Here is a 13,790-nt window from a genome sequence, read left to right as displayed (position 1 = left end):
TGAAAACTTTTGTTGCTCCATATAGACCAAGTTTTTAATCAAGAACCCCCCCCCCCCCCCCCCGCCCCGGTCAATGGTGTCCTGCTTTACCAATGTTAAAATCTGGTCACCTTAGTTTAGTGTTTCTTCTCGAGATTATCCGATTGTTTCTAAATCGTATTGTAACTTTACAGTTTACTAAAGTAATTTGGTAAACATGATTTCATTTAGTCTAGTAAAATTTAGTACAACCTTACAAGATTTAGCATTGCAAAAGTTGAGAATGTACTTTATGCATATTTTAAGGTATATTGCCAAAGACTTCAAAGCTAAGTCTTAAAATATACCTTCCTTCATTGTGCCATATTTTATACACACAAAAGCGTTATTACCTAACAGTGGTAGAATTTTAATTATTGTTTTTAATGAGGTGGGGAATTAAGGGTAATGCATTTTTGGTACTGCTCCTGAGAATGTTTTGTGGGGGTGGGGGGCATTAGGAGAATGGGGCAGTGGGAGTGGGAGCAGAAGATTATAATATAACGTCGTCTCTTAATCTCATCATCCTTGATAATTACAGAACAGGATGGGTTCCTAAAGATAGAGAGAGGCAAATTGAAAGGCAGATCCTAGCAACTGTGAACTTAATCATTTTAAAGGTCTCTAATGAATGATCAGAGAGCTTTTAAGAATTTGTGATATAAGATGGGTGTATATGAGTTTGACAGGGCTGCCATAACAAATGGCCACAGATTGGATGGCTTAAGCAACAGAAATTTATTTTCTTACAGTTCTAGAAGTTGGAAGTCCAAGATTAAGGTGCCAGTGGGTGTGGTATTTTTTTAAGGCCTCTCTCCTTGACTTGCAGATGGCTGCCTTCTCTCTGTTCTCACATGGCCTTTTCTCTGTGTACATGCATCCTGGTGTTTCTTCTCTTACAAGAACATCATTCGTATTGGGCCATATTCAAATTATTAAAGGCCCACCCTGTTGGCCTCATTTTAACTTAATAACTTCTAAAGATCCCATCACCAAATGAAGTCCCATTCTGAGGTGTTGGAGGTAAGGGCTTTATAGTAGGAATTCTACGCAGCCCATCGAGTGTAGTACCCACCATGACTTCAATGATGGATAAATTGATTTAATCTCTCTCCGCACTCTATTTCCCCACCACATACACTTTTTGTTATTGTTGTTATGATAGTTTGGTATTTTCACAATGTCTTTTGGTTTTCAAAAGACTATTTGACAGTTTTCTATAACTCAGTGGGTTGCAGGGCAGCAGCTGAACTGTTATTTTGCTTCAGATCAGATTGAGAATTCACCCCCAACAAACAAGATAAATTTGTGTTTAGAAGCTGTTATATTTAGCAGGGTATTGTAGTGGTCTGTTTGTGACTGCCAAGATTGGCTGACCAGTTAGGACTGCTGTTCATATCCTACTCTGAGTCATTGGCAGTTTATATCATAACTTGGAATTAGGAACTTCTTAGGACCCTCTAGTACTAAGAATTTTGATTCTTTATAGCCATTACATTATTTTACATTATACATTCCATATTATTATTTTTTTATTTTTTTCCTACACCGAGCAAAGTCAGTTTAGTATTTGAATAACATTTCTGAATACACAGATCTATATATATGTCAATGTTCTTATGTTAAAATGAGGAGTAGAGCACTGAAGAGGAAATGAAATAAAAAGGCCTAGCCACTACATAGCATTTAGCAATCCTATTGAATAAAAGAGTAATATGCAATTTGACCGTACCTCCGCTATACCCACAAACCATGCCCACCAGCCAATGAGGAGTGGGTATGCAAATTAACCCAACCAAGATGGCTGCGGGTACAGAGAGAGCAGGAGGCTTGGGTTTCCCCGGCAATGGAGGAAGCCAAGCTTTCCGCCTGCCCTGGCTGTCCCAGGCCTCCACTCAAGGCTACAAAGTTTCAATTATAGAAGATAAATAAATCCCAACAAAAATGGCTGTGGCCACGGAGTGAGCAGGAGGCTTGGCTCTGCTCAAGGCTACAAAGTTTCAATTATAGAAGATAAATTCCAGATACCAGCGCCTCTGCTTGGGTCACCGGGAGGGCGTGGCTGACCTGCAAACCACCACAGGCCCCTCACCCAGGCTGCCCCACACCCCAAGGGAACCCACACCCTTCAGGGTAAACCAGCCGGCCTCCACCTGTGCACCAGGCCTCTATCATATCCAATCCTATCTAATAAAAGAATAATATGCAAGTTGACCATCACTACAACACACAAGATGGCTGCCCCCATGTGGACACAAGATGGCCACCACAAGATGGCCAGCAGGGGAGGTAAGTTGGGAGGGACCAGGTCTGCAAGGCAGGGCAGTTGTGGGTGATCAGGCCAGCAGGGGAGGGCAGTTGGAGGGACCAGGCCTGCAAGGGAGGGCAGTTGGGGGAGATCAAGCCTGCAGGGGAGGGCAGTTAGGGGTGACCAGGCCGGCAGAGGAGGGAAGTTGGGGGCGACCGGGCCAGCAGGAAAGGGCAGTTGGGGGGGACCCAGGCCTGCAGGGGAGAGCAGTTGAGGGGGACCAGGTCGGCAGAGAAGGGCAGTTAGGGGTGACCAGGCCTGCAGGGGAGGGCAGTTAGGGGCAAACAGGATGGCAGGGGAGCAGTTAGGCATCAATTAGGCTGGCAGGGGAGTGGTTAGGGGGTGATGAGGCTGACAGGCAGAAGCGGTTAGGGGCAATCAGGAAGGCAGGCAGGCAGGCGAGCAGTTGGGAGCCAGCAGTCCTGGATTGTGAGAGGTAGGATCGGGCCTAAATGGGCAGTTGGACATCCCTCGAGGGGTCCCAGATTGGAGAGGGTGCAGGCTGGGCTGAGGGACACACACCCCCTTGCACGAATTTCGTGCACCGGGCCTCTAGTTACTTAATAAGTGTGAATATTCTTTGCTTAATTTTCCTTAACATGCAAATAATGAGAAGCAGTGTGCCCACAGGTAGGAGCAAAGGTAACTTGACACAATCCAGATAATTTGATTTAAGAGGAATATTAGTTCCTCTAACACTGCTTATTACAGAATCCTATAGGCCACTTACAGGTGCCTACCTGAACACTCAGATCAGGGTATGTGCTCTCAGAATTTTTTATAGTTTTTCTTATCTAAGTTGTAATTATTTGTTGTTTTGCTCCCCAACCTGGAAAGAATACCTGGCACATTGGAAGTGCTCAAATGAAGTATTGGCTGAGTGAATAAAATAAATCCATCAGAAAAATAGTATTTTAATGCATTTCTCCCCATAGTCTTTGTTAATTACATGGCCATTTTAGTGTTTGCTTTTCACTGTTCACTACCTCACTCCACAAATGCATCTGATCAGCATTTGTGTGGGTTGGTTTATTACCCCAAAGTGCAGTAAGTACTTTAGCCCCCCCACTATCCACGGTTTCACTTTCCATGCTCTCAGTTACTCGTGGTCAACCAGTCTAACAATATTAAATAGAAAATTCCAAAAATAAAAAATTCACAAGTTTTAAATTGTGTGCCATTCTGAGTAGCATGATGAAATAAATCTCATGTCATCTTGCTCTGTGCTGCCTGGGATGTGAATCATCTTCCTTTGTCCAGCATCTCGACGGTGTGTATGCTACCCGTCTGTCAGTCACTTCATAGCTATCTTGCTTATCAGATCTACTCTCATGGTATCACAGTGCTTATGTTCAGGTAACCCTTATTTTATTTAATAATGACCCCAAATTGTAAGAGTAATGAAGCTGGCAATTTGGATATGCCAAGGAGAAGCCATAAAGTGCTTCCTTTAAGTGAAAAGGTGAAAGTTCTCAATGTAATAAGCAAAGGGGGAAAAATCCTATGCTGAGGTTGCTAAGATCTATCCTAAGAATGTATTTTCTATGTGAGAAATTGTGAAGAGGGAAAAAGAAATTGGTGCTACTTTTGCAGGTGTGTATACAGGATTTGATACTATCTGGGTTTTCAGGTACTAAGGTTCTTGGAATGTGTCCCCATGGATGTTGAACATTCAGGTGATTAATTGTACTCTTTTAGTTAATTTTGTTGGCAAAGTCCCTTTCTTTATATCAAGTTAGTTGTTACTCTTCCACCATGGTTTCTCATCTCAGTAAATGAAATTACCACCCATCCAGATGTCCTAAAAGAAACCTTTGAGTCTCCCTTTTCCTGATCCCTGTGTCCGATCAATCACCCTTGAGTCGACTTCCTAAGTACCGGGGGAATCCCAGTACTCCCCCCCCCCCCCCCCCCCCCCAGTTCCAGTGGTGTAGTCCAGGTTTCTTGGTCTTCAGCTAGATTTCTGCAACACCCTCCTATCCCTTTGCTCCCTTTTTCAGTCGTTTCCTTCCAGTCTATTCTCCATATCACAGCCAGGATAATCTTTTTTAAAGTTTAAATCAGTCCTGGTCAGATGGCTCCATTTCGTGCAACGTCGTCCCATGCACCGAAAGGTTGTTGGATTGATTCCTGGTCAAGGCACATACCTAGGTTGTGGGTTGGTCAGGGCACGTACCTGAGACAACTAAACAATGTTTCTCTTTCCATAGATCGCTCCCTCCCTCCCTCTCTAACATAAATGAAAACATCCTCGGATGAGGATTAAAAAAAGTAAATCAGGTCATTCACTTACCATCTTAAAACCTTATCAGTGTATTAGTTTTCTCTAGGTGATGCTTTTAAGGCCCTTCAGAATACGGGTTTTGTTTCAAGCCTTAGTTCATGTTTTGTTACTCTTTTCCTCACCCAGTCCTTTCCTTGACATTAGTGCTCACTGGATTGCTTCCATTCCTGGGTTCCTCCCCCAAACTTCCCTGTTCTCCCTTTGCTCCTGTCTGTCCTTCAGGTTGAAACACCAATGCCACTTTCCTTAGGCTGTATTCCCAGACTGCTAAATCGGTTAGGGTTTCCTCTGTGTGCACCCACTGGAAAATTTTTCCTACCTCCTTGACTTTCTTCCTTTCTGAGCTACAAGCTGGATGATGCTTGGTCACCACTCTTTCCACAATGTAGGGCAGTAGCAGTTCCTGTCAAGGAGGAGCCTACTAAAATGTTTGGTTAATTTGTGACTTTAAAGTATCCTGTGAACTCTGCCTCATGAAGGATCCGTGATGTGGCAGAGCAATCTGCATGGGCCCATAATGTTAGAACCCCTTTATTACTAGGTGTTAGTGTATCCTTTTTAAACAAGGGACCAAGAAACTAGTCTGTGGACCAAATCTGGCCTGTTAGCCTTTTTATAAGGACCACAGCTAGGAAAGTTTTATTTTTAAATGTTTGGAAACAAGTCAAAAGGAAAGTATTTTATGACAAGTCATATAACATTGAAATATCGGTGTCACTAAATAAAGTTTTATTGGAACATAATCACACTCATTTGCTTACATATTGTTTGCTACTGCTTTTGTGCTATAGCTGCAGGGTTGGGTAGTATGTTTGTGTGTATGGCTGGCAAAGCCTAACATGTTCACTATCTGGCTCTGTACAAAGAAAGGTTGCTGAGTACTGCTTTAGGTCATTCTGTGACCTAAGAATGGGTAAGTATAGTTAGCCATATTTAAGTTATGTCTCAATTTCCTTTTTTCCCTTTCTCCCGGTTCAAGGTTTAAGGATGTACATTAAGATAAGAGAACATCATTTGAGTTTGCAAATTGTATTCCAACCTCTCTGCCTTATATAACTAGAGCTTTTGGAAACTTGAACATTGCAGGTTATGAAATTATGTAGACATAACCTTATATAGACAATCGGCTCACTCCCTAACCAGCCAGTGGTCTAAAATCCGTCTTGTCTAACTAAATAAGTAATATTCTGATTCTTAAAATTTACTATTTTTACAGTTAAGGAGAAATAAAGGAACAACTTTTTATGCTGTTTGATATAATAAAATGTGATGCTAAAGCCCTTTTATAAAACTTGAATCATTTTTGTCAGTGATTTTCTGTTATCTTGCAGAAAAATAGATCCAGCCATGTTTTGGTTGTATAATCTATTACTAACTATTGGAAGTAACTTTATTTGTTAGGGTTCATTATGAGGCAATATAGAACCTTCTTTTTTTCATCTTTTAATAAAATCAAATGGTTTTTACAACATTGTTTACATTTTGTTTAAAAATACTTTATTGAGAAAATACTTAATTGACTTTGTTTTATTTTTAGGGTTATATCCTGTGTTGTGACCTCATGGTTTAAGTGGGAATAAAGATGAGTATAAGCAGTGATGAGGTCAACTTCTTGGTATATAGATACTTGCAAGAGTCAGGTGAGTACTTTCATAAAATAAATAGGCCTCAAATTATTTTAATATTCTCAAAATAACCTTTCATGCATTTGAAATTTGTATCAGTCCAAACTGTTGAACTTTGTATGTTTCCTTAAATTTCTGGACTGCCATTTTAAAGCTATGTGTTACTGCATGGTTTAACTCTCTGACTCTTTCAAATATGTTGGAATCATCTCAGGAAAATATTGGTAACAAATGGTTTGGCTTTCACTGTTCAAATACCATTTTTATAATTTGTTTTGCAGTGAGAATATTGTACACAGAACATATAAACTCTCAGATATCATCAATTTAATAATGTATATTTAGAATCCTTAGCTAAATGTTATTGGTCCTAATTGTAGTTAGCATTTTAAAAGCTAAATTAGACATATATTTTCAGAATGCTTTCGTAAGTATTACCCAATTGATTAAGTGTATCCTTGACCTGAATTCTAACTAAATGTATTTATTGAGGGATAATTAGTAAACATAAATCATTGAAGGTCATTTGTAATAAATATTAAATGGCTAATTATCTAAGTTTTCTAGACAGATTAATAGATGTTGTTATAAATAGAAGGAAAACTATAAGGGGAAATATGGGATGGATTAAGCAAAAAAAAGGTAACAGTCTAAGAAGTTAAGCTTGGATTAGATAGGTCATAGGATGGTGGAAAAGATTGACTGCAATGTAAGTGCAGATTGTTAGCATGAGATGGAATTATTCGGGGTTTGAATATGTCACACTGGAGTGGTTGAGTTTTAGAAATTATAGCTTAAGTTTATTGCAAGGTTTAATAGTAAGGTGCGGTGGAGTATAAAAAAAAGATAATTTTCGTAGTTGTGTGGGGGGGAAGGTAGAAGGAATAGAGTAGGACATTGAATTCTCAATTTTGGTTTTGAAACTCATTCTTCTTAGGGCTCAGATAGTTGTCCTTCCTTGTATAGGGAGTGCAAACATGGGCTCAGATCCTAGATCCCGCTGCTTGCTGAGATGTTCTCAGCTGCACTCTAGTTGTGAGCTTTTTCTTGGGTGGAGGGTTTCTATTCTCAAGTACCACCACTGTGCCTCTCTGGCCTGGAACAGCTGGGAAAGTGATGGTCCAACAAGGGCAGGGAGGAGAAAAGGGAAAAGAAACGAAAGGAACCAACTGATGCAGAATAACTTGCTATGAAGCGCTGAAATGAATAGATCTTGTTTTGTTTTCTTTTTCAACTAGTAAACTCGTATTGAAGGCAGATCCAATGAGGACATCCATATAATATTTTGAATAAGATAAAATGATTAATAAAGTGTGAAAAGGAGCGACCTAGTGATTGTTACATATAAACATGTATGCACATTTGGATATTGTTATGTAGTACTTTTGGGACAAAATGTAAAGAAATTGTTGGGCCAAAACAAACTACTTTTTATGCCTTTGAGTCTGATCACTATTTAAGCCAGAGTTTTGAGACTTCGGAAACTAAAGCAGAGTACATTGTGAAGGATCAGTGGATGGGAAATACATTGCAATGGCTTGTTAGGTGCTTTGTAAAGGCGGTTATTTAGACTGAACCATATGAAACTGCTGTTTCAGGAGATCAGGAACAGCGGAATAGCGCAGCAGCATCCTGTGGTGCCGCCCGTGCTGGTGAAGTAGGGCAAGGTGAAGTTAGAGATGTTAAGGAACACTCACATCTTCCTGCTTCCTCATGTCGCTGCAAGAAAATTCAGCAAGTACAGGGGCCAGTAAAATAATACTCTGGATTAATTTCTGAAAGAGTACCAAGTGACTAAATATTATCAAGTCTTCCTAAGAACAAAAAAAGAAAAAAAAAACTTCTTAAAGTTGCTGATGTTCTTAGAGCAGTGGTCTGCAAACTCATTAGTCAACAGAGCCAAATATCAACAGTACAATGATTGAAATTTCTTTTGAGAGCCAAATTTTTTAAACTTAAACTATATAGGTAGGTACATTGTTATTAACTTAATTAGGGTACTCATAAGCTGGCCTTTGCTAAAAACGTCCTCAATCTGATTGAGGCATGTGGCTCACGAGCCTCGGTTTGCCGACTGCTGTCTTAGAGAAAATCCTCGTAAATTCCAAGTCTTAAGATGTTTTATGTTGCAGTAAAAATAAGGCAAGAAATATATTTTTAAAAGTTTTGTAAGATAGACTGATAGTTATCATATTAAGTCCTTTATAATTGTTTATTGTATTCTTAATTATTCTTTATTCTCAAAAAGACTTTATACAGCAGTATACTGGTGATGAAGTATGATGTTAAGCCACATCTCTGAAAATGTGAAACCAGTCCCTTCATAAAATTTGTAATTTTATAGGAGAAAATGAGATTCAACTGATGACGTTTTTTATCCTCACCTGAGGCTATGTTTATTAATTGGAGAGAGAGAGAGGCATTGATCTGTTGTCTTCCATATGCACTTTGACAAGGACTAGAACTCACAACCTTTTGGTATATAGGAAGACACTCAAACCAACTGAGCCACCCGGGCAGGGCTCTACTGATGACATTTTGATTTACTGCACTTTTTCTAGGAATGCAGGTTGCCATAAATTTAAGAATGGCCTAGACCAGAATTCTAAAGTTTGATCCTTTGACCACCTGTATCAGAATCCCTTAGAGAACAGTGATTGGGGCCCAAGAATCTGCATTTTACAAATGCTGCAGGGGATTCTAAGGCATAATAAAGTTTGAAAGCCCCTGGTCTATATTAATTAGTTGTAGGACAGTTGGAACTTGACAGGCAAGTATGTATCTGTCCACAATATCTTGAAAGAAAAATTATATCTAGTAACTATTTGAGAGAAAATAGAAACCATGAAATGTACACATTGAAATTTGGAATGTGAGACTACTATCTTCTGAAGAGGTAGCTGCCAGTAAAAGTGGTGTATTTGTATTTGTAGGTAAGGTTTTCTAGGAGTGATGAGGCATGTTTATATCATAAAGGATACTATCAGACATTCTTTTGTAATTACTTCTGGAAATAGGAGATGGGAAAGAGTTCAAAACATTTATAATTCTGTCAGGTTTCTTAACAGAGCTCAGAATCTCACCCATCTCAGGACTCCGACCGCTCCAAAGGCTCATTCTTGGTTCCGATTTCCATTTGTACATAAAAATTGCCATGTTTGCAATTGATTCTATCTTGGAATCACATAGCCCAGAAATTCTTTCTCTTGGGATTTAGTGTATTTATCACAAAGGATACTTACTGAGAATTAGTCATTAAATATGTAAGAAATATGATGTAAATTACTTTTTTAAGCCATAAATATTTCTCTTAAAAGATTTAAAGCAATATAGAAGAAACTAGAATCTTGCTATTTCCCCATAAGAGTACTGAATTGGATTAGGACCGTGGTCGGCAAACTGCGGCTCGCGAGCCACATGCGGCTCTTTGGCCCCTTGAGTGTGGCTCTTCCACAAAATACCACGGCCTGGGCGAGTCTATTTTGAAGAAGTGGCATTAGAAGAAGTTTAAGTTTAAAAAATTTGGCTCTCAAAAGAAAGTTCAATCGTTGATATTTGGCTCTGTTGACTAATGAGTTTGCCGACCACTGGATTAGGAGATAGGAAAAAAGAAATCATGACAAAGACAGTATCTGTGCAGAGACATTGAAGAGCTGGTTTGCAAAGACTTACCACAAAGGAAAACAAAAGTTCCTTCTTTTTGTCTCATTATCTAAAAGCTTTCAGTCAGAAATTCCAAAAAACACCTTATGAACATTTGATTCTGTTTTGATAAAGGTGGGATTTAGAAATTTTTCAGTAAGAATGTCTAATATTGGTTCTCAGCAAGCAGTGTTTAATACTGACTAGACGATGGTATCCAGCTCCAGAGGGGATAAATTACTTGAATTATTTTCATCTTAAATACTTTATGTGGTGAGCATTCTATTATGACTGTTATCAGCACTAGAAGATATTATCTGTTCAAAGTCCCTCTCTTTCCCCCCAAAGTACTTAATTTCTCAGATCTTCAGTTGCCACATCCATAAACGTTGCTTGTTAAAAAGGGATTACACTGTGATATATGGCCTCACATATATTATAGACATCTCTTTGAAATAAGCCATTCTCCCCTATTCATTAAAACGAGTTAAGAGAAAAGTCTGTTTATTGTAGGATGTTTATATTAAGGGTTGCCACTTTTTCTTTTCCTTGATTTTACCTCTAGAAAGTTCACCCTAAGCCCTTGGTCGGCAAACTGCAGCTCGCGAGCCACATGTGGCTCTTTGGCCCCTTGAGTGTGGCTCTTCCACAAAAGACCACAGCCTGGGCGAGTCTATTTTGAAGAAGTAGCGTTAGAAGAAGTTTAAGTTTAAAAAATTTGGCTCTCAAGAGAAATTTCAGTCGTTGTACTGTTGATATTTGGCTCTGTTGACTAACGAGTTTGCCGACCACTGACCTAAGCCAATTACTTTGCTCATCATCATTCTGTACTTTGGTGAATTAGAGTTCCATATTCAACAAATTGAATGTATTTTACTTGTAGTACTGTGAGTACGATTGACTTGATTCAGTATGCTCCCTTTATTTAGTGCTCACCCATGAGCATTAATAACTTGATTGCACTTAATAACTCATAAACTAGCAACCATATGCAGAATAAATACTAAGTAGTACACACTAAATTGTATCTATATATCAGCACCTAATACAGTGATACTTTTAGAAGAGCTAAACTGGTTTGGACTTTTTTAACCCCCTCCTTTGAATTTTGTTGTTTCCCTTGACTGCTGTAGTTATTTACAGTTTTAGTTTACTTTTTTCTAGAGAAGTTGTTCCTGACAATTATTTGTGAGCTTTGTGGCACCCTCCTTTTTTTTGTTCCTTTGTGTAATACATAATTTTATTTTGCCTAAATTGTGTATTTGGTTTGTGGGAGAATAATTCATTATAGATTTAACTGTTGTCTTTTGCATGTTTGTTTATGATATACTTGAATGTTGGGTGTTATGAAGAGTTGTGTTGTGCACCTTCTGATTGAAGACTAACTGGAAAATGCAAAAACAGCATCTCCATATTATTGAGTTATTTTCTAGATTGTGATTCTGAATACTATTATTTTTTTTTTAATTCCCCTGTTTTTAGAACTGAGGTTCGTCTTGCCATACAATCTCTATGAGAAAGTAACAATATATGTAGGTTTAAAGTGTTTGGTTCATGGAAGAGCATCTTGTCTCCTGCACTCTACCCTCCGAGCTCTCCACTGTGTTCTGCCCTTTATAAAGGGATAGCGCGTTTCCCTGGATATAGGCCTTGCACCGCACCACTTTTTCTGAGATGGTGCTTGCTTCCTATGTCCTATTTGTTTATATTGGGTGGGGAATGTCTGGCCCTCGGACCGTATAAGGCCTGAGAAATCATTTGGTCCATCCCCGACAAGGTATTAGGGGTGAGTTAATTAAATGTTTGAACAAATATAGCAGGCTAATTTTTAAGTTGGTAATTTTGTATAGCCTGTGAATGATGTTGTAAATATCCAAATGGCCCTTGGCAAAAAAAGGTTCCCCACCCCTGGTTCATAAGATCACCCATCAAAGGCCCATACACACATAATTTAGAAATATAGATGTGATCATAGTAGGTACAAACTAACCTGAATGTTTATGTGGTAACATTAAGGTTCTAACCTGTAATATTAAAACCCATTCCTTCGTATTTTTTAAAAATATATTTTTATTGATTTCAGAGAGGAAGGGAGAGGGAGAGAGAGATAGAAACATCAATGATGAGAGAGAATCATTGATTGACTGCCTCCTGCACACCCCTACTGGGGATCGAGCCCACAACCCAGGCATGTGTCCTTGACTGGAATCGAACCCAGGACCCTTCAGTCCATAGGCTAACACTATCCACTGAGCCAAACCAGCTGGGGCAATAATTAAAATTTTAATTTAGTGATTTTTGTATTAACCCCTGCAGGGAGCTAGTAAAATGTCAGCATTCAAGTGACCATGTAGTTCCTCTTGGCTCAGATATAGGTAACTGGGCTAGATAAACATTCCTGTCCACATACCCTCCTGCTGGTGCCATTTATAAACAGACTGGACCAGCAGACAGGATAGAGTCAGGTGAAACCGGCTACAGTAATGTGCCTCTAGTCATGAAGAACTGGAGTGAGGAAAGCTTAGGTCTGGAATGTCCACCTTTAATCTTTTCATTTATATGAGTAGTAAAATGGTCAGCTACAAAAGAACAAGTAGATATACAGAGTTTTGCTTTATAAGCAAATAAAATATGCATTAACATTTGACGTATAGTTGTTGTATACATGGCTAGTTAACAATAAAGAGCAAACAGTTGTCACAAATGTCAGCAGTTACTGTACTTTTATACTTCCAAATCAGTTCTTCTTTTTTGTCACCTGAATGACTATTTTTCTCTGATAGAGGAAATTCCAACTACATACTTCCTGCTGATATACTTGTTAAAAGACAACAACTTTAATAGTCGCCAAACAGAACTTGTCCAATCCTATATAATAAAGATGTAATATGCAAATTGACCATCACTCCAACACACAAGATGGCCGCCCCCATGTGGACACAAGATGGCCGACAGGGGAGGGCAGTTGTGGGCTGTCAAGCCTGCAGGGGAGGGTAGTTAGGGGTGACCAGGCCGGCAGAGGAGGGCAGTTGGGGGTGACCAGGCCTGCAGGGGAGGACAGTTGGTGGGGGTTGGGGGGGGAACCAGGCCTGCAGGGGAGGACAGTTAGGTGTCGATAAGGCTGGCAGGGGAGTGGTTAGGGGGTGATCAGGCTGGCAGGCAGAAGCAGTTAGGGGCAATCAGGCAGGCGAGCGGTTGGGAGCCAGCAGTTCTGGATTGTGAGAGGGCAGTCGGACATCCCTCAAGGGGTCCCAGATTGGAGAGGGTGCAAGCTGGCCTGAGGGACCCCCCCCCGCCCCCACGCACGAATTTCGTGCACCGGGCCTCTAGTCTTAATAATCTTTCTGTTTTTCTTTTAAAGTATAGCCAGCATAGTGAGAGTATAAGGAAACAGAAATTTTGATGGCATTATACATTTGCACAATTTTGGGGGGAAAGCAGTTTGGCAATCATGAAAACTCCCTTTAAAATGCTAATAGACATCCCTTTTAACTTTTGAGGGAATCCATCCTAAGGAGAAAAGAAATTATACCTGGCAAAAAACTATACACATAATTGAGGCAAAATTCTTTTAAAATAGTGAATATTGGAAAAGTTCAAATGTCCAGCTTTGGGATGAATTTACTAGCTGAGGACATTTATTGGTTAAATATGATAATAAAATTATTTCAGAAAATATGATTTATATGAAATGCTTATAGTTGTATGTATGTTTAAGAGCAAAATTAGGGCACAGAATTATACAGCCAGTGTATTATAATTTTTTGGGGGGGAAACAATATGTAAAGAAGAAAAGGAAATATAAACATATTAACAGTTGCATAGGGTTTTGGTATTGTAATATTTTTTCTTACATTTTCCTCTATTTTGTTTTTTGTAAGTGCTCGGTCTAGCTCTTCAACATCAAAGATCC

At 39.3% G+C, this 13,790-nt stretch overlaps 1 protein-coding gene across 5 annotated transcripts in view; it reads left to right on the top strand.

Moving 5' to 3' along the window:
* The window catches only part of TBL1XR1 (TBL1X/Y related 1), a 164,880-nt gene that overhangs the window by 110,538 nt on the left and 40,552 nt on the right, over positions 1-13,790 (top strand). For 2 of the 5 annotated variants that reach the window (XM_079766445.1, XM_079766444.1), the window contains one exon: positions 6,148-6,250. The exons of the other annotated variants lie outside the window; for them this stretch is intronic. In XM_079766445.1, the coding sequence (XP_079622571.1) occupies positions 6,193-6,250 (58 nt within the window). In that variant the 5' untranslated portion in view covers positions 6,148-6,192. The remainder of the gene's footprint in view (positions 1-6,147; positions 6,251-13,790) is intronic. 5 annotated transcript variants of the gene reach the window in all.

This window comes from Cnephaeus nilssonii, assembly GCF_951640355.1.
Source record: "Cnephaeus nilssonii genome assembly, chromosome: 3".
Lineage (NCBI taxonomy): Eukaryota > Metazoa > Chordata > Mammalia > Chiroptera > Vespertilionidae > Cnephaeus > Cnephaeus nilssonii.
The sequence above is the reverse complement of the archived record's forward strand: the minus strand, read 5'-3'. Positions and strand labels throughout refer to the sequence as shown.